The sequence below is a fragment of the Leptonychotes weddellii genome, chromosome 9, assembly GCF_054177405.1.
Source record: "Leptonychotes weddellii isolate Sample4059 chromosome 9, ASM5417740v2, whole genome shotgun sequence".
Lineage (NCBI taxonomy): Eukaryota > Metazoa > Chordata > Mammalia > Carnivora > Phocidae > Leptonychotes > Leptonychotes weddellii.
The window spans coordinates 75421622-75443907 of NC_138377.1; the positions used below are offsets into that span (position 1 = coordinate 75421622).

Below are 22286 nucleotides of genomic sequence, written 5' to 3' on the forward strand. Positions count from 1 at the left end.
TTTATTTGAGAGAGAGAGAAAGGGAGCGTGCAAGTGCAGGGAGGAGCAGAGGGAGAAGGACAAGCAAACTCTGCGTTAAGCATGGCTTGACATGGGGCTTGATCCCACCACTCTAAGATCATAACCTGAGCCAAAACCAAGAATCAGATGCTTAACCGACTGAGCCACCCAGCTATCCCTCCCTGGAAATTCTAATTTGAAAAAAGGAATTGGAGAACGCTGAACTCTATTATTGACCTCATCACATTACAAATAAATTGAATTTTTATATATCTCACCACCTGGTCTGGAGAATCTTTGGAAATTATTCATAAACTTTTTTTAAAAGTGTTTTTTTTTTTTTTTAAAGATTTTATTTGACAGAGAGAGGGAACACAAGCAGGGAGAGTGGAATAGGGAGAAGCAGGTTCCCGCTGAGCAGGGAGCCCGATGCGGGGCTCGATCCCAGGACCCTGGGACCATGACCTGAGCCGAAGGCAGACGCTTAACCGACTGAGCCACCCAGGCGCCCCAGAATTGAATGTTTTTAATCACTATCTACACATTTCTGAAAATGTTGGCCCAGCATTTTTTTTTACTTTTAATCTGAAATAATTAAAGATTCACAGAAAATTACAAAAATAGTAAGAGAAATCCTCTTCACCCAGTGTGCTCCAATAGTAACGTCTTAAACAGCTAGAGTAGAATACCAAAACCAGGAAAGTGACATGGGTACTATCATCCACAGAGCTTATCAAATTTCACCAGTTTTACGTGCCCTCATGTGTGTGTTTCCGTGTACGTGTATATAAATCTACACAATTTTATTAACCTGAGAAGATTCATGGCCTGGCAACTTTTTGTCTCTTATAGTTGCTATACCCTTTCAGAATCTAATCATAAAAACAATATTCATAATAAGATCTCTGTTTCAATCTTGGTTATAATTCTGATAGCTTCACCTAGTTTAGTTTAACAGATAGAAAACAGTATTTATGCACTCACAAGTTGATTTTTCTTAGATTTCCTTAGTAGGAGACTGTCAGGCAAACTAAGATTCAGTTCAATTTTCCTAACATTTGTTGAAAATTTAGGTGCCAGGCACAGTGCGAGGATAGTGTGGGATAAAAAAAGAAGACATGGTTGTACTTCCAGAACTTAAAAGCCAGCTGGGAAGACACACTTGTACATAAATACTAAGTACTGATAAACTTGGATGTAATTTCCCAAAACACCGTCAACACTTTTCAAAAGCAAGTGTCAACCATTATTCTAATTGAGACATGCATGAAAGATTCCTGGTAAAGAGCAAAACAGCTCCTCTCTACATTTACTGTCACAGTGAGCACTAGCAGGCTATTGGATGAGATGTTGGCCATGTGCAACTTATTTTTTTTAAAGATTTTATTTATTTATTTGACAGAGAGAGAGAAAGAGAGAGCACAAGCATGGGGAGCGGCAGGCAGAGGGAGAAGCAGACTCCCCGCTGAGCAGAAAGCCGGATTTGGGACTCAATCTCAGGACCCTGGGATCATGACCTGAGCCGAAGGCAGATGCTTAACCGAAGGCAGATGCTTAATCAATTGAGCCACCCAGGGGCCCCTCACAATAGTCTTCTTTAGATTACAGACATAACTAAGTGGTGAATGTGATAAAAATTTTTTGTTTGCCCGACTCTTATGCTCCCATGCATACTTGATCAATAAAAAATTTTTGCACCTAAGGTGGGAAAGTTGGAACATTTTCCAGTTCTTCTTGAATCTAGCATTATAGGTTTTATTTCATTATTTTATTATAGGTAATATGAACTCTGTGCATTTCAGAAATACATATGAAATGTAAATATAAGAACATACTCCAAAACGCCTTGTATACAATGTACTTTCTCCATTTGTTAGAGTCTATAGTTATTAACACAGTTATTAACACAAATAGCCATAAAGGAAAGAAACTCACTCACTTAAGATCTCTAAGGACCCAAGACTGTATGCTGCCTCTCTGCTTTTTTTTTAAAGATTTTATTTATTTGACAGAGAGAGACACAGTGAGAGAGGGAACACAAGCAGGGGGAGTGGGAGAGGGAGAAGCAGGCTTCCCGCTGAGCAGGGAGCCCGATGCGGGGCTCAATCGCAGGACCGGAGCCGAAGGCAGATGCTTAACAACTGAGCCACCCACGTGCCCCCGGCCTCTCTGCTTTATATCCTATTTATATCTTATACAAAAGCTGCCATTTCACACAGAAATAGTTAATATATACAAATAAGTTTACTCTGCTGTTTATAGTCATTTGACTGGGTAAACTGACAACACTGTAGAATGTAAAACTTTCTTTAACAGTAAAGTCTATGTGTTGTACTTTGTAGATAAAAATGATAAACTAATTCATCATTTTTACAGGCACAGCTCCAGACCACCATAATAAAGCATATATCGCAATAAAGTGAGTTAAATTACTTTTTTGGGTTCCTGTGCATATAAAAGTTATGTTTACATTATCCCATACAATAGTATTATGTCTAAAAAAACAACATATATGCCTTAATTAAAAATCCTTTATTGCTAAAAGATGCTAACCATCATCTGAGCTTTCAGTAAGTGGTAATCTTTTTGCTGGTAGAGGGTCTTGCCTTGATTCTGATGGCTGCTGACTGATCAGGATGGTGGTTGCTGAACATAGGGGGTGGCTGTGGCAATTTCTTAAAATAAGGCAACAATGAAGTTTGCCACACTGATTGACTATTCCTTTCACAAGTGATTTCTCTGTTCCATGTGATGCTATTTGATAGCATTTTACCTACAGAACTTCTTTCAAAACTGGAGTCCACCCTCTCAAACCCTGCCACTGCTTTATCAACTAAGTTCATGAAATATTCTAAATCATTTGTTATCATTTCAACAGTCTTCACAGCATCTTCATCAGGAGTAGATTCCATCTCAAGAAGGAAAGAAGGTACTCATCATCCAGTACAGTTTTACCCTGAGATTGCGGCAAGTCAGTCACGTCTTCAGGCCCCACTTCTCATTCTAGTTTTCTTGCTATTCCCACAACATCTGCAGTTACTTCCTCCACTGAAGTCTTGGACCCCTCAAAATCATCCTTGAAGGTGAGAATCAACTTCTTCCAGACTTCTCTGTTAGTGATAATATTTTGACTTCTTCCCATGAATCATCAATGTTCTTAGTGACATCTAGAATGGTAAATCCTTTCCAGAAAGTTTCCAATTTAGTTTGCCTAGATCCATCAGAGGAATCACTATCTACAGCAGCAATCGCCTTACAAAATGTTATTTCTAAAATAATTAGACTTGAAAGTTGAAATGACATCTTGGTCCATGGCTGCAGAGTGGATGTAGTGGCGAGCAGGCATGAAAACAACATTAATCTCATTGTACATCTCCAGCAGAGCTCGTGGGTGGCCAGGTGCACTGTCAATGAGCTGTCATATTTTGAAAGGAATCTTTTTTTTCTGAGCAGTAGGTCCTAACAGTGGGCTTAAAATATTCAGTAAACTATGTTGCAAACAGATGTGCTGTCATCTGGGTATTGTTGTCCCATTTACAGAGCACAGGCAGAGTAGATTTAGCATAATTCTTAAGGGCCCTAAGATTTTCAGAATGGTCAATGAGCACTGGTTTCAGCTTCAAGTCACCGGCTGCAATAACTCCTAACAAGAGTGTCAACCCGTCCTTTGAAGCTTTGAAGCCAGGCATTGACTTCTCCTCTCTAGCTATGAAAATCCTAGATGGCTCTTTTTCCAATACAAGGCTGTTTTGCCTATATTGAAAATCTTTTTTTAGTGTATAGCCACCTTCAGAAGCTAGATCTTCTGGATAACTTGCTGCATCACCTTGTACTTTTATGTTACAGTGAAGGCTTCTTTCCTTAAACCTCATGAACCAACCTCTGCTAGCTTCAAATTTTTCTTTGGAAACTTCCTCATCTCTCTCAGCCTTCATAGAATTACAGACTCAGGACCTTGTTCTGGATAAGGGAATGCTGTGGCTGGTCTGATTTTCTATTCAGACCACTAAAACTTTCTCCATATTGGCAATAAGGCTGTTTTGCTTTCAATCATTCATGTGTTCACTAGAGTAGCACTTCTAATTTCCTTCAAGAACTTTCCCTTTGCATTCACAACTTGGCTAACTGTTTGGCAGAAGAGGCCTAGCTTTCAGCCTATCTTGGCTTTTGGCATGCCTTCCTCACTAAGTTTAATCATTTCTAGCTTTTGATTTAATGTGACAGACATGCAACTCTTATTTTCACTTGAACACTAAGAGGCCATTACAGGATTATTAACTGACCTAATTTCAAGATTATTATGTTTCAGAAGACAGGGAAGCTCAAGGAGAGGGAGAGATGGGGAATGGCCGGTCAGTGGAACAGTCAGAACACACACAACATTTATGAATTACGTTTACCATTTTAGGGGCGCCTGGGTGGCTCAGTCATTAAACATCTGCCTTCGGCTCAGGTCATGATCCTAGGGTCCTGGGATCGAGCCCCGCATCAGGCTCCCTGCTCAGCGGGAAGCCTGCTTCTCCCTCTCCCACTCCCCCTGCTTGTGTTCCCTCTCTATGTCTCTGTCAAATAAATAAAATCTTAAAAAAAAAAAAAAAGCTTACCATTTTACATGGGTAGGGTTCATGGCACCCCAAGACAATTACAATAGTAAACATCAAAGATCACTGATTATAGATCACTATACAAATAAAACAATAAGAAAAAAGTTTGAAATATTTCAAAAATTATCAAAATGTAACACAGAGACACAGAGACAGGGAAAATGGTGCTGATGGACTCGCTCAATGCAGGATTGCCACAAACCTTTAATTTGTAAAAAAATGCAGTATCTGCAAAGTGCAATAAAGCAATGTGCAATGAAATGACGTATGCCTGTTTTAATCTACGTGTGGCTTCATTTATGTCTTCAGAGGTAGTGATTATTTTGCATTAGGCTCTAACTTCTCCCTGAGAGCAATAGAATCTTCTGATATATAGTTGGTTGGGGTTAAGGGTGCAATCTGTGGTAAACCTAGTCATTCCTTCTAAGGCCTTATGAATGGATACCCTAAGGAAATCATTCACTGACCATAGATAGAATGGAGCCAATAATCTTCAGTGATTTTGTTCCATAGCATATTAACATATGATATTACAGCCCTTAAGCCCTTGAGAGATACATTACCTAGCTGGACAGTTCCTTCTTGTCAACAAATTAGCTATAGGATTTACATAATTTGAACCATAAGCAGTTCTATACACCAAATGAATCACAGCAGGAACAGTAAATCTGTTCAATAATAAACAAACCTAAAACTCTAATGAAGTACGTCCATCCAGAAGGGAGGAAACACACACACACACTGTCCTCATCAGTCAATTTCACTGCATTTCTCAGGATGTACTAAAATAATATTCTAGGGACCACCCATACTCATTTACAATACCCTCAAAGCTACAATAAGTGAAGATAAAGACTAAATGAGAGAAGAATTAACCCACAGAACTCAGAAAGATGATTACCTGGTAGTCTGGTTTTGTAAAATAATCCAAAGAGGAGATGTGATCCAAAAAGATGCTGAATTCTGGAGGGAGATGTTTCAACATAAGCCTGTGGTCATACCTCTCCTTAATAGAACCTACTTGCTCCTGGGAAGTAAAGAGAACAGGAACCAAAGTCAATTTCTCTTGGCAGCTACACATTAACAGCCTCTCAGTAACAGTCTCAAGGGTATGTACTAGGGAATGAGATAGTGAGTAATTAAGTATAAAGCAAGAACTGAGCTCTTACTAATAGCTTAATGCACACTGCTTTATGGAGGGAAGGAAGATTATAATGAATAACAAAAATGGAAACAAAGAGTTCTGCATCAGTGAACTGACAGTCTGCCAAAATAAAGAGCTGATCTTAAATCTAGCCTACTTTTCTTTGTCAACACACGTTTACAGTTTTCAAAGTAAACAATATAATGTAACAATTAAAATTTAAAAGCTTACATGACTTAGAAAAAGGGAGAACTCAGGAAAAGAAAAGCTCTGAGGGAAAGCTAAAAATCAAATTAGAAGTGATGATTTAATAGATACTTAAATGAGTATCTATTCTCCATGTACATAGAAAAAAAACATAACATTAATTAGATCTTTAATATCACCCTAATTTTAGTTCTTATATATAAGTATATTCTCATCTATTATGTCTACCCAGGAGAAAATTTTATTCCTTCCCTTACCAAAACTGATTATTTCCATTTCCATTTCCAAAATTACCTTGTCCTTTATTTTTCTCCAAGGCAGCTGACCAACCACAAACTCCACCAACATGTAGAATAAGGACCAAAGGTCATCATGTCTTCCCATTTCCTTCATAAGCCAAACAGAATTCAATCACATTACATTACTACTCCTTTTGAGTATATTACATTGTCTAAGGCCTAACCATTGTGTTTCACCTTATTAGGCTTAAAAAGTTTAATGTATTTCCCATAAAATCTGGTAAATATATCTACCTAGCTATATAACAATCTACATAACAGAATGGATATAATGAAGTACTTTTTGCTACAAAGAAACCCCAAAACCCAGAAATGCTGGAAATGTAATTAACAGCCCGTTAATTAAGAAATGAGTTCATTAAGAAGGGAAAGTGGTTGCCAAGGGCTGGAGGAAAGGGGAAGGGTGAATCAGCATTTAGCAGGTATGGAGTTTCAGTGTTGCAAAGTGAAAAAAGTTCTAGAACTTTGTTGCACCCTAATGTGAATATACTTAACACTTCTGAACTGTGAGCTTAAAAATGGTTAATGTGGATGGTAGCTACATTGGTGAGCATAGCATAACATACATAGTTGTTGCATCACTGTGTTGTACACCTGAAACTAATGTAACACTGTGTGTCAACTATACTCAAAAAAAAAAAAAAAAGGAAAGAAAAAGAAAATGGTTAACACAGTAAATTTAATGTGATACTTTTTTACCACAATTAAAAAAAAAAAGAAAGCAAATTCTAGGAGCCAAAATTAAAAGAAAGCTGGAAACAAGAGAAGCAAGCTGATGCTGAAGCTTTGGTTTTAGGGGCACCTGTTACAGGTTTTGTCAACCAGGGTTTTAACAATCAGGAAGGGGACAGGTGTAAAAGTACTGAGCCTACACAAGACAGGAGTTGTAAATGAGACACTTCCCCTTAGGCCCTCACCAAATAGCTAGGACCCTCAAAGGGCTATCTTTAGTGCAATATTTGATATGTACATTATATTGCAATAATTGTTTTTTTCTGTAAAATTTAACCACTATCAAAGGGATAAAGTAAGTGGTTAAAAAATTTGCCCAGAAAATTTGTTACTATAGGCCTGCCCCTCGCTCAGATTTGGGGTTTAAATTTATACCACTCGTGTGGTCTGGGAAACCAAATCCAGAAATTGTTTTCTGGGTGATTGTGTCCCGTAGTAATGACAGATGCAAATGAAAATCCTCTAAAGATAAAAGCACCTTTAAATTCAGGCCTCACAGAAGTCCTACAGATAAAGGCCCAGAAAATATAGGCTCATTATTCAAAAGTATAAAATACATTAGGAAGCAGGCTATCATAAGCTAATGACAACAGAAATTATACAGCAGAATTAGATATCCAAGAATTCCAGATATGGAATTATAGGATAAAGAATACAAAATTAAAATGTTTAAAATGCTTAAGCAAAAAATGGAACCATATCCTATCTAAAAAAATAAAAAGACCAGTTTGATTTCAAAAAGGACCAAAAAGAATATCTAGAAATTAAAAATTCAGTATCTATGTGGATAGGTTAGAAAGCTGATCAAAACAGCAGAAAAAAATTAATGAACTGGAAGACAGATCTGAAGAAATTATCTAGAACACAACACAGAGACAGAAAAAGAAAATCTGAGTGTGAACTTCCAGCATGGAAGACAGAACAAGAAGATCTAACGTATCAATTTGAGATATGAAAAAAGAGGTATAGAAAGAAAGGGAAAAAGGCAATATTTAAAGAAGAAATGTCTGAGAATCTTCCAGAATCTATGAAAGACATGAATGTTCAGATTTAGGAAGCACAACAAATCCCAAACTGAATAATTATAAAGAAATCCACATCTAGGCACATTAAAACTTATCTGTAGAACAGCAAAGACAAAGAGCAGATATCTAAAACAGTCAAAGAAAAAGGACAAATTAAATACAAAATCACAACAGTTAAATGGACAAAGATCTTCTCAATAGCAACCACAGAACCAGAAGACAACATTTCTTCAAATTATTGAGATAAAACAAATATTAATAAAGGACTGAAATGTAGGACAACAATGTAGTGAACAGAGTTCAAATATTTTGAAAAGTCCTATACTGTATGGGAATTACTCATGTTAAAAGTTTAACATTAAGGTACCCAAAAAATTGAAATGGAGTGTATTTTTATTTTTTTTAATTTGTGGAGATCTCTTCTAAAAGTAAAAATATATAATCTTTCTACTAGATATTTTGGAAATGCCTTTACAGCTATTATGATCTCTGGAAATGTTTATGCTTATCTCAGAAAGAGTGTCCTATCTCAAAGATTCCAATGTTGACCAAAATTTTAAAGAGAATTAGAAAGCTTAGTAATTTTAAAGGTTTTTAAGAATGTATCTGGAAAATAAGAGTACTTTCTTTTCAAGACAAGATAATTGACTAGATGCCATAAATTTTTTTAAGTTTATTTAATTTTTAGTGATCTCTACACCCAATGGGGGGCACAAACTCACAAACCCGAGATCAAGTCACATGCTCTTCTGACTAAGCCAGCCAGGCAGGCACCCTAACTGGATGCCATAATTTAATATTACACTGAATCAAACCAAATGAGCTGAAATCCTTGGCAGAGTGCTACATTATACATTGATAAAAATACTTTTCCTATTTTCAATTTATAATCATATTATTAGAAACCAAATTAACTGGAGCATAACATATTAAGACCACAGCATTCTCTTCCTACTATAGTTAGCATTAGTCAAATTTTCATTAAGGCAATTTTGGCTTCACAGAACAAGAATAAGGTAAGATCAAGAAAAGATTTCTCTTTATTTTATCAAGGAATCACACGTTAAATTTCTCACCTCCAACCAGCCAAGTTCAAGGATTGAGAATCCATAAAATACCCACCTTTCCTACTCATAATTAAGGTTCAGAATGAGAAAAAAAAAAAATCAGAGAAGCACAAAAGGAGCAAAGTTAAAAAAAAAGAGAGAGAGACTTTAAAATTTAACCCAAAAGGTATAATTTACAAAGATGAAAATTTAAAAGTAGTTTGTACTTGAGATCTTCATGAAAAGAAAAGGTTTAATGGAGAAGAGATATCACAGATTAGATGCATACTACAGATAAAATGATGACCCCTGTATTTCATTAGGTATTGAAAGTATGATATTCCCAAAAGAACTTCTTACGACTAGAACACAGATGTTTTATTTCTTCAAAATTCAATATTAAATTTGTTACTACTTATACCTAATTAAGGACACAAGGTCCCCTACACACACACACACACACACACACACACAGAGCTATTATCTTTTCTGGCAAATAAAACTTTTTTTATGCAGCTGTATACATCTATTATCTACTATACATACTATGGTACATTAGTATTACTAAGACCCTACCATCTGCTCCCAAGCACCTTCCATACTTGTGTACTCTAATGTAAAAAAGTTACTCTGATTCAAGTAATCAGCATGCTTATGTAGATATGACTCTAGTTCAGATACCTACCCTGTTTCGATGAGCATTGATTGATGCGTAACGAACTGTCCCTCGAAAGCCTGCCACAGCTCGAGGCTACAACAAAACCAAGCAAAGAGTAATAAAATAAGCTTCAAATAGCAAAAGACTCAGCACACTTGAGCCCATGAAGTAGATGGGAGAAACATGCATTACCATCACAATAAAATACTACTTAAATTTCTAATTTTTTATTGTGAAATTACAGAAAATTAGAGAATATCTCTAAATCATGTTAAAAAAACTAACATTTTTAATTATCAGTGAGTCCCATTTTTTGTACCTACATTTTAAAATAAAGTGGCATTTATGACAAATAAATCCTGTACATTAGAAAACACTAAATGCTTTCATATATCCAGAATCATGCCAAGCATTGTAGTACATACACTAATATTCAGGCTCTGGTTACATTTAATTACAGTAAGACCATAAGGAGTCTCTAAGTAAAGATGCCAACCTCTTCATGTCTTGGCTATTTCATTCAAACTCAATTCGACGATGGTGGCAACTTATATCCCTCCCTATGCATGCAATTCATATATTCATAAATCAAGTTATTGGGTAACTATTACATGCTAGGTACTGAAATAAATCCAAACATGAATAATACATGATCCCAGTTCTTAGAGAGCTCAACTTAGAATAAAGTCCAAACTCTTCTTACTTGGCCTACAAGATTTCCATGATTTGGCATTGGCCTCATTCCAAAATGGATTTACTTATGGTTTCTCCTACAACCAACTGTGTTTCTAGCTTATTCTGCTATTCTCCCCAGTGAAAAGCCATCTCTTCACATACCTCCAATGGCTAGCTCTTCTACCCCACACTAACCCCTCTGCTCAAATGTCACCTCCTCAGAAGTACTCCTTAATCATCCTAATCTAAAATACTACCCACCCCCTCAATGCCACTCCATTCTTTTTTACTCTGCTTTATTTTTTTCTCATAAAATTATTTTATTTGAACTTTTACTTATTTGTTCACTGCCTATTTTCTTCCACTGAAATATAAACTCTGTGATGGCAAGGTCTTGGTTTGCTCATTTCACAGACATAGAAACAGGCTCTGAGAGGTAACTAAATTTATCTGAACACACAGAATTAGTATGTGATAAAACCAAGCATCAACCAAGGTCTTTTGACTTAAAATCATACACTGTTTCCACTCTACTGCTTCACAAGGATCAATTCAGTACCCTAAAGACTCATGGATGGCACCACAGCTCAATATGAAAACTTAACAAACCTGAAAATGATCACAGCCAGTAATTTTCATTAGATTTTTCCCCCAGTAACTAGTTCTAATTATCTTCAATTAAGATGTATTACTTTTATAGTCAGAAAAAGACTATAACAAATGTTATTTTAAAAATCTTTAGTTACCAGAATCATTCTGGTCATATGCTGTAAGATAAACATTCTATGTGTTCTTCCTTTGTTTGATCATTTTTGTAATTTATGTGTTATCTGCTCAAATTAGTTTTCTATTTATTTCTTCTTTCATGAAATTCTGTCTTCCCTTTCTAAAAATTTTCATTTCATTTTTTTTTTTAAAGATTTTATTTATTTATTTGACAGAGAGAGAGATAGCGAGAGCAGGAATACAAGCAGGGGGAATGGGAGAGGGAGAAGCAGGCTTCTTGCCGAGCAGGAAGGCCAATGTGGGACTCAATCCCAGAACCCTGGGATCATGACCTGAGCCGAAGGCAGACACTTAACAACTGAGTCACCCAGGTGCCCTTTTCATTTCATTTTTAAGTAAGCTCCGTGCCCAGCATGGTGCTTGAACTCACAACCCCAAGATCAAGAGTCACATACTCTACTGAGCCAACCAGGCGCCCTTCTATTCCCTTTTTAATGCCTCCTTTTTGTTTTTGTCTTAAGATTTAACTATTTAAAAAATACTCTTTGTATTTAATGACAACTCTCGATAATCAAAAGTTCCTGTGATATATTTAAATCCCTTTTCTTAGGGGCCATTCATTGACAATCATAGTCAGTAGATCTCAATATTTTCCTAAGATATCACAACTAACAGGAATATCTAATATTCTCAATTTGACGGAACTTTGAGATCAGAGATTTCTTGTCTTGACAAAGAATGTACAAGATTATATATGAAAGCCTGCTATCAACCCTTTTCACTAACATTTCACTGGTTGTACTTTTATTCATTACCTGACAAGAGCCTTCCCTAACAAAAATGTTTTCATAGCATGTACTTATGCCCAGTTATTTTCATTCCAGTAACTATCAGGATAAAAATCTCCAGAGCTATTACCACACTCTGCAACCCAGTCCACGGTTAATCAGATACCTAGATGCTCCCCGATCCCAGATAGATTCTAGCCAAGACAAACCCAGGGGACTTGTTCCAGTTAAGAGTACTCCTGACTTTGCTTCTGCCATGGAAAGGTTGAGCCAGCTGTTTAGAAAGATCTTGATGTGACTCATCAAAGAAATAATGCCAGGTCAAGAAAATTCAGCCACCTTATATAAAGCAGAAAAGACAACCCAACTGGGGAAAATAGCCATATATACAACTAATTCTAATTTAAAGCAGATTATAATTAATATCATTAGCAAGGTACAATGAGCTATGAAAGCCTAGGAGTGGTAAGCATTAGTTCCCTTTGGTGAGAAGCGAAAAGGAAAAGTCCTGCTGAAGAAGAAAGTCTTAAGAATAAGGCAACACTGGGTGCCTGGGTGGCTCAGTTGGTTAAGCGACTGCCTTCGGCTCAGGTCATGATCCTGGAGTCCTGGGATCGAGTCCTGCATTGGGCTCCCTGCTCAGCAGGGAGTCTGCTTCTCCCTCTGACCCTCCCCCCTCTCATGTTCTATCTCATTCTCTCTCTCAAATAAATAAATAAAAAATCTTAAAAAAAAAAAAGAATAAGGCAACATTTAATGGGGCCTTAAAATAGGTGATCTCTTGACCGTAGAGGAAAAAAGCCTCAGTTTTTCCCCACTGAAGATGATATCAGCTGTGGGTCTTTCATACATGGCCTTCATGATGTTGAAGTATGTTCCATCTATACGTACTTTGTTGAGGGTTTTTATCAAGAATGGATGCTGTATATTATCAAATGCTTTTTCTGCATATATTGAGAGGATCATATGGTTCTTATCCTTTCTGTTATTATTTTTAAAAGATATTTATTTGAGAGAAAGAGAGCATAAGCAGGGGGAGGGGCAGAGGGAGAAGGACAAGCAGAATCCCCACTGAGCGAGGAGCCAATGCGGGGCTCAATCCCAGGACCCTGAGATCATGACGTGAGCCGAAATCAAAAGTCAGATGCTTAACCAACTGAGCCACCATGCACCCCCTTCTTCTTTCTATTATTAATGTGGTGTATCATGTTGATTGATTTGTGGATACTGAACCACCCCTAGAGCCCAAGAATAAATCCCACTTGGAGGTTCTTCAAAAAGTTAAAAAGAGAACTACTCTACGACCCAGTAATTGCCCTACTAGGTATTTACCCAAAGGATACAAAAATACAGGTTCAAAGGGTTACATGCACTCAGATGTTTATAGCAGCATTATCAACAACAGCCAAACTATGAAAGAGCCCAAATGTCCATTGACTGATGAATGGATAAAGATGTGGTATATGTACACAGTGGAATATTACTTAGCCATCAAAAAGAATGAAATCTTGCCGTTTGCAACAACGTGGATGGAGCTAGAGTGTATTATGCTAAGTGAAAATAAGTCGGTCAGAGGAAGACAAATACCATATGATTTCACTCATGTGGAATTTAAGAAACAAAACAGATCAACATATGGGATGGGGGAGAAAGAGAGACAGGGAAACAAACCATAAGAGACTTTTTGTTTAAGATTATATTTATTTATTTGAAAGAAACAGAGAGAGCGTGCACAAGTGGGAGGAGGAGAGGGAGAGACAGAGAATCTCAAGCAGACTCCATGCCGAGCATGAAGCCAAGCGCGGAGCTTGATCCCACGACCCCAAGACCATGACCTGAGCCAAAGCCAAGAGTTGGACGCTCAACTGACTGAGCCACCCAGGCACCCCAACCATAAGAAACTCTTAAAGATATAACAAACTGAGGATTGACGGAGGGAGGTGGGTGGGGATTGGCTAGATGGGTAATGGGTATTAAGGAGGGCACTTGTTATGATGAGCACTGGGTGTTGTATGTAAGTGATGAACCACTGAATTCTACTCCTGAAACCAATACTGCAGTGTATGTTAACTAACTAGAATTTAAATAAAAATTTGAAAAAGAAAAAAAAATAGGTGATCTCTTGAAACCTCCCTAATTGATGGCAATCTGGCAATATCTATCAAAATTTCAAATGTATATATTCTCTTTGACAAAGCCGTTTCACTTCTGGAAAGTTATCTTACAGATATACTTGCATATGTGCAAAAATAATGGATGTATCACACTTACTCACTACATTAATGTTTGTGATAGCAAAAGACTGAAAGTAACCCATATGTTCACAAATATGTTCATAAATAGACTGATTAAATAAATTACAGTACATGCTTGTAACGGAATACACTTTGTAGCTGCAAAAAAGAATGAAGAAGCTCTATATCCTGACATGGAAAGATCTCCTAGATACACTGTGGAAAAAAGACAAGTGCAGAATGTACATCATGCTACCTTTTGAATCAAAAAGAGAAAAATGAGAATATACATTTATATGTATTATATATGCAAGAAGAAGTTCTGGAAGAATACATTAAAGAAATAATAATACAGCTACCTAAAGGTTGGAGGAAGGCATAAGAGCAGTATAGAAAATGAGTGGCTTTGGGATAGCAGGGGTGAAATAGAGATTTATTTTACTGCTTATCTGTTAATTTTTTTCAAGTCAGGCTTATTAAGGTATAATTCACACACAGCAAAATGCATACTTTAGGTATACACAGTTCTGTGAGTTTTTACAAAGGGATATAGTTATGTAACTACCACTGCAATCAAGGTATACAGTATTTCTATCGCCCCAAGAGTTCTCGTAAAGCCCCATATAGTCACAATCCCTTCCCCTCCACTCCCAGTCTCTGGCAACCTCTGATTTCTGTCCCTCACAAGCATTCAGAGTTGTGTTTTTAGGCTTATTGCTGTGTAGTGATGTCTCACTGTGGTTTTAATTTGCATCTCTCTGACAACTAAAGACGTTCACCATTTGCTAATGTGCTTGTCATCTGTAGTATCTCTTCTTTGATGAAATGCCTATACAAATCTTTTGCTCATGTTTATTCATTTGTTTTATTATTGAGTTGTGAGAATTGTTTATAGATTCTGGATATAAGTCCTTTGTCAGATGTGTGTTTTGAAATATTTTTCTCCCAGTCTGTGATTTGTCTTTTCATTTGCCTAATAGTGTCTTTCAAAGAAGTATTTAACTTTGATGAATTTTTTTTGAAGATTTTATTTATTTATTTGACAGAGACACAGCAAGAGAGGCAACACAAGCAGGGGGAGTAGGGAGCCTGATGTGGGCGGGGATTGATCCCAGGACCCTGGGATCGTGACCTGAGCTGAAGGCAGACGCTTAACGACTGAGCCACCCAGGTACCCCAACTTTGATGAATTTTTACTTTCTTATTTTCACACTATAGAAATATCTCTTCAAAAATTGTATTTAAAGACATCTTTAAAGAAAAAAAGTAAGAGTGGTTAACAACCTAAGAGCACATTTTCCTAAAATAAATACCTAGATATTTAAGTGAAAATGAAAAAGAAAAAATAAATTGGACCTTGAAAAAGGGGGTGCCTGGGTGGCTCAGTCAGTTGAGTGTCCAACTCTCCATTTCGGCTCAGGTCATGACCGAGTTGTGAAATCAAGCCCTGAGTCGGGCTCCATGCTCAGCAGGAGTCTGCTTGAGATTCTCTCTCCCACTCCCTCTGCCCCTCCCCCCACTCATGCTCGCTCGCTCTCTTGCTTCTCTCAAATAAATAAATTTTTAAAATGAAAACTGAAAGAATTACAACAGGGAGAAGGAAAAGCACTTTAAGTAAAAAGAACACTGTGTGCAATGCAAAATGGGAGGAAAGTACTGTGTGTGTTAGGGAAAGTGTTTGATATGGCTGGAGCAAATTTGAGAGAAAATAGTGGAAAAGTAGGTTGGAATCAGGTTAAGCAAGGATGGCCCTGAATGTCATATTGAGGTGTTTGGTTTATAACATGCAGGGAAATGGAATTCATCAAAAATTTTTAAGTAGGAAAGTGACATGATTGATAAAGTGCTTGGGATGCTTACTCTTCTGGAGGTAAAAAGAAGAGACTGGAAGGGGATGTAGGGAGACCAAGGAGGAAACTCTTAATAATCCAAACGAGAAGCCACAAGACTACTACAAAGACAGAGCAGTGTGAACGTGAAGGAGGAGATGAATGTCAGAGACAAAATGAGCTCCCAGGAGAATAAATCTATCAGGAGAAGGGAAGGACTGTAGGCATGAGCCCAGGCCTATTGCTAACCAAAGGGAGGGGCTCTGGAAAGGGGCAGAAAGCATGAGAACTATGTAATATAGCCCCCAATGGAAATAAGAAAATAGCTGAAGTTGTGGAATGGTAACAGAGAAAAAGACTTAAAAGTTTTGTTAAGTAGGTCACTATAGCCCTAGGCACTGGGAGTTTCAGCTGAATGGTAGGAAGAAGCAGCAGGAGAAAACGTGGCATTGCAAGAGCTGAGACACAAAGGGCCAATGTGAAATGCCAGCTGAAGGAGTAAGGAAACTAGGGCATGCTTTAAACCAGGAGGACAAAATAATGAACATAAAGATTCAAATCATTAAGTAAAAAGAAGTTCAACTCTGAAACCATATGGAACAGAGTACTGTAAATATATATAGCTCTGGACTCCTTTGTACCTCATGTCCCTATTTATTGTAACTAATACATCTTAAAAGCGAATAGTAGAGGCTCTCAAAACCAACCACAAAAACAATTCATTAATAGTGTAACAGAGAGTATCCATCATTCCCTTTGTAATGCATTCTGACTGATGGTCGTCCTATACTAAGAATACTATTACTAAGTTTGGTAAATAAATTAACATTTTTGTTTTGAGGGAGTTTCTTTGTGGTGATGGAATAGTTTTGTATACTGACTGTGGTGTTGGGTGTACGAATCCGTACATGTGATAAAGTTTCATATACTCTCCTCCTTCAAGAAAAAGTACATGTAAATTATAGTGAAAGCTGACTCGGGTCTGCACTTGAATTAGCAATAGTATACCAATATCTATTTCCTAGCTTCGACAATGTACTATGATTATGTAAGCTATTATCAGTGGGGGAAGCTAGATGAAAGCTACATGATAACTGTACTATTTTACAAAAGCCCCCGAATCTGCTCCCTACTCCAAAACAAGTACCCTCAGGTCTACAGAACACAGAAAACAGACCGATTCATGCAAAATTCAGAATGGAGGTTATGTCTAGAGCTGCAATGGCCAATGTAATAGCAACCTAAAACTAAATGAAATTTAAAATTCAGTCTCTCATTTGCTTTGGCTACATTTCAAGTGTTCAATAGCCCAGGTAGCTAGTGGCTACCGTATTAGTACGGATACAGAACATTTCCATGCTCACAGTAACTTCAATTAGACACTGCTGCTTGAGGAAGAAAAGGGAATGAGATGTACAGTGCTAATGAGCTAATTCTTAACCTAGATGGAGGCCATAGATGTTTTAATATTCTTCCTTAAAATTTTGATATGTGTTTTTTACACTCTTCTGGAATACATAATATAGCAAGACAAAATAAAAATATTGATTTTTGCAAATAACATGATGGCATACCTAGACAATTCAAGTGACTCAATTCAAGTTTCTTAAAAGGAATAAATAAGCAAAATTGTATAATATGAAACAAATCTACAAAGGCAACTTTGGTTTTATATTAGTGGAGCAATATGAAAAAATGATTTCAATCATAATCATGATCCAAAAAAGTATGAAATTAATTTTATTTGAGATTTAAGAGATTTAAAGAAAACCATGAAACTACTGAAATTCTAAAAGGAACTAGCTAGTGATATGCAAAAAAAAAGGGAAAGTTCATTCCTTACACAGCGTGAACTATGTTCAACCACAATAACATTCTCTCAACTCTCTTCCCTCACTCTTCCATAGTGCTAACCTGATCCTTACCCAGGTTAAACCCAACTCTTAGACAAACTGCACTTCTAAACAAGCAGTTAAAGGTGTCTAGAGAAAAACAAACTGTACTGACAATCTCACCCTAAATTACCATAATACTCAAATGAGCTTTCAGCACAGGTCTACAGTCTATTTTGCTGAAGCTAGTTCACTTCTCCCTCTCCATGGTAACTATTTCACTTGTCCTCTTTCATCAACCTCCAGCACCTTTCTGCACTCTCAGCAAAAGGTCCTACCTTCATGAAGAAGATAAAAGCCATGAGAGAACTTCAACTTCCCACTACCAAATCTAAATGCTTACCTGTATCTGTGTCCACTTATTCTGCCTTTTCTCAGTTACAATGGAAGAAGTGTTCTTGCTCTTAGAGAATGGGCTAACCTCATCATTTGTGCTCAGGTTCCTTCCCTTGGTCATGCAAGAATGTGTCTCCTAGAATTGTTCCTGCTCTGTCCTACATTATCATTTTTTTCATGTCTCCTGGAGCATTACCATCAGTACACAAGCATGCTGTAATAACTGCCATTTAAAAAAATAAATAATAAGGAAGTGAATAAACTAAGGAATAAAGGATTTTACTTCCCTTTCAACTACTTCCCTGTTTTACCAATCTTCTTTAAAATAAAACACCTCTCAGCTGGTTAATCGTCCATCTCTTGATTTCGGCTCAGGTCATGATCTCAAGGTTGTGGGATGGAGCCCCACATTGAGCTCTGTGCTCAGCATGGAGTCTGCTTATTCCTCTTCCCTCTGCCCCTCCCCCCCCACTCTCTCTCTAAAATAAATAAAATCTTAAAAAAATAAAATAAAATAAAACAGCTCTCAGGGCACCCTGGGTGGCTCAGTCCATTGAGCATCCGTTGAATACATTCCTTTCTTGTTTCACCACTACTTGTCTCTTTGCCTTTGGATTTTCTCGGTGACAAGCAGTTGAACCTCATCTACTTGGGACCCCCAAAGCCAGGTATTCTTGCACCCCTGTGCCCTGGCTATACCCCCACCTCCAATCAAATGATTCTTAAATTTATATTTCCAGTCCTGATTTCTCTTTTGAGCTACATATTACCATATCAAATCACCTTCTTGTTATTTCCATCTGGAATCTAAGAAGCATCTCAAACTTGACTTCTAGAAAATAGAACCTCATTTTTCCCTTATCAAATCCACTCTTCAGCCTTCTTCCCCATCATGGTTAATGGCATGACCATTCATTCAGGAGAAAAATTTAGCAGTCAATCTTGACTTTTCTTTTTCCTTGACATCCCGATATTTACAAATCCAAAAGGAAGGCTTGTTAAATCTATCTTTAAAATACATCCTAAATATGACCATTTCTCACCACCTTCACTGGCGCACCCTAATGCCCTAGATCCCAGTCGCATGCAATGATCACTGGACCAATGGCATTAGCCTTCTCACTTGTAACTTTCTGATTCCACTCTTGCTCTCAACAGTCTCTTCTTCACAGCCAGAGTGACTTTTTTTAAAAAAAACACATGTTCTAAAAATTGAAAACCTGTTTATTTAGAATAGAAACGGGATTCCAGAAATATATTTAAATATAACAAACTACACAGAACCTAAGTTCTTTTCTTCATGGCTACTAATTTACACAAGAATACTGATAAAACTGAAGATAGTCTCCCTACAATTTCCAGGCACTGAAATTCTCCTATGGCTATGTTTTAAATATAATCTACTTCTGTATATAATTCCATTATGTAATCAGCTTATTGACAGATCATGTACCAGATTATGCAAGAACCCTGCTCAAAATTTTCCAAAGGCTTCCTATCATGTTTAGAATAAAACGTCTTTGCAAAATCATACACAATCTAGGGCCAACCAACCTCTTACACCTTAACTCTCTCCCCTTAATTCATCATGCTGTGCTATGTTGTGCAAAGCCACAGTAGCCTCCCTGCTTTTTCTTGAACAGACCAAACTTACTATGCCTCGGGGCCTTTGAACTTGCTATTCCCTTTGCCTGGAAAACTCTCTTTCCAGATATTCACATGGCTTGTTCTCATACTTCATTCAACTCTCAACTTGATACCTCCTCAGAGAAGTCTTTTTAAACTAATACTTCTAAAATATTCTTTTTTTTGGTACTAAAATAGTCTCCTATTCTCACTGCCCATCACTCTCTACGTCAATACACTGCTTTGTCGGGGTGCCTAGGTGGCTCAGTCATTAAGCGTCTGCCTTCGGCTCAGGTCATGATCCCAGGGTTCTGGGATCGAGCCCTGCATCGGGCTCCCTGCTCCGCGGGAAGCCTGCTTCTCCCTCTCCCACTCCCCCCCTGCTTGTGTTCCCTCTCTCGCTGTGTCTCTGTCAAATAAATAAATAAATAAAATCTTTATTAAAAAAAATACGCTGCTTTGTGTTTATTCATAGCATATACCACTACCTAAAATTATGTATTTGTTTTCTATATTATCTGTCTTCGCCAATAAAATATAACCTCCATAAGAGGCTCATTTTAGTCAGCTTGTTCACCACTACAGATCCATGCCTCACACATATTATGTGCTCATTAGATATCTGTTATGTGTATGAATAAACAATAACCTGGTAATAGTCTAAAACCTTAAAAATAAAAGATATCTGGAAAAGAAATGGGATTTCAGAAATACATTTAATCTAGCAAGCTACACAGAACCTGAATTATTTACCTGCTTTGCATCTATTAATGCAAGATCTTCACCAGAATCAGAAAGATTCTCTCGTAATTTTTAGGCACCTAAATTCTCATGTGCCTATATTTTAAATATAATTTACATTTATGTAAACAACTCTATTATTATATACTTAGCTCATTCAAAAGTCAGTATTTCAACTTCTGTGCAACTAATTTGCTAGAAAAGGAAAATCACAATCAGTACCAAGTTAAAACAAAACTAAAGGTAAAAAGGAGACATCAGAAGAACTGAACTATCGGTAGGACAATATAAGGAGCTCCACTGACCTGATCCCCAGTAAAACTGGTGAAAATTATTTTAAAAAACTAAAGCTCTTGGAAACGGTCCTTAAGGCAAATAACAAATGGAGAAACATCTATTCAAGAAAAGTGAAAATTCTATGGTACTTGAACCCAAACCGCTCTCTCCCTCCTCCAGAGCAGAGAGGGTGGCTCCACTCCAGACTGTTGCCACCAAGGACACAGGACTCCCTCATTCCCCAGTTCCCAACCGGAGGGCTTTCTTCCCATAGAAGCAGGACTTCAGCATTTCTGAGGTTCTTCCAGCTCTCTGTTGTGGAGGAGGCTAAGTCCTGGGTTAGTGTGGAAAGAGAAGCTTCTTTCTTGCACCCAGCGCCACTCGTGGAATGGAAGCTCTACCTTGGGTATATGTTGACAATACTCAAGGCCCAAAAGCCCTCCCCACCCCCCAGCACCACCCCCCCAGCTCAGGAAGCAGTGTTTCCATGCAGGAGAGACAAGCTGAGAGATCTCCACCTACTGCCCCATCTCAGCTCCTAAAAAGTAAGGATGTCATTCAGAAGCTTACCATAGTCCTCAGCCCAACTTTAGAGCCCTGGCTCAGAGATTTTGCCTGGGGGCAGGAGAAAGGCCATTTAAAAAGACACCTCCTAATCTCTTCCCAAAGGAACTTATCTTGTTCTCAACAGTAAAGTTTAAGCTTAAAGCATTTCTCAAAAATAGGGAAGGTTGTGGTATAGGGAGTTGGGAGATCTGTAGAGCTAATGAAGATAAAGCCTAGACTACAGGCTGGCCAGGTAAGAGAGAACAGGGGGAGTAAGACAACTGGAAGGAGGGAGGCCTCCCGAGGTCACAAAAAAACAAACTCTGACCTCAGAGATTGGATTATATTAGTTTGTCCAGGAATTTATGCCCCAGGGTACTACTGTAAACAACAGAGCAATCAGCCCGCAATAAGTGGAACTTAAAAACTGGGTATGGCCACGGCAAGTGCAGAAGAGAGCCCTACCAGTACAACTGCCATTCCAGGGCAACCGCAGGCTGACTGCCCCAGGAGCAACAACAGAGACCTAATACTATGTGTTGGGGAAGGGGAGGGGTGGGGAGGGTGGCAGGGGAAAAGCCTTCACTGAAACAAATCCAGTTCAGTCCCTAAACACATAAACAAGCAAATAATAATAAAAAGCCCTGGAAAGGAGGACCCATATCTAAAACTATATTATCTAAAATGTCCAGTTTCCAACAAAAAAATTAAAAGGAATCAAAGAAACAGGGAAGTATGACCCATCCATTTGGGGGTGGGGAGAGGCAACAGAAACCGCCTGTGACAGTGACCAGTTGTCGGATTTAAGAGGAAAAAATTTCAAAGTAGCCCTTACAAATGCATTCACAGAACCAAAGGAGAGCTTGATTAAAGACATAAGGAAAGCATGATGACAACATTGT

General features: G+C 37.7%; 1 protein-coding gene across 1 annotated transcript in view; it reads right to left on the bottom strand.

The window, feature by feature from the left end:
* TTBK2 (tau tubulin kinase 2) overlaps positions 1–22286 on the bottom strand; it is a 103094-nt gene that overhangs the window by 37554 nt on the left and 43254 nt on the right. Inside the window, exons 6-8 of the mRNA XM_081831853.1 lie at positions 9743–9808; positions 6250–6342; positions 5506–5631 (exon numbers count right to left, since the gene is read on the bottom strand). Coding sequence (XP_081687979.1) covers positions 5506–5631; positions 6250–6342; positions 9743–9808 — 285 coding nt within the window. The remainder of the gene's footprint in view (positions 1–5505; positions 5632–6249; positions 6343–9742; positions 9809–22286) is intronic.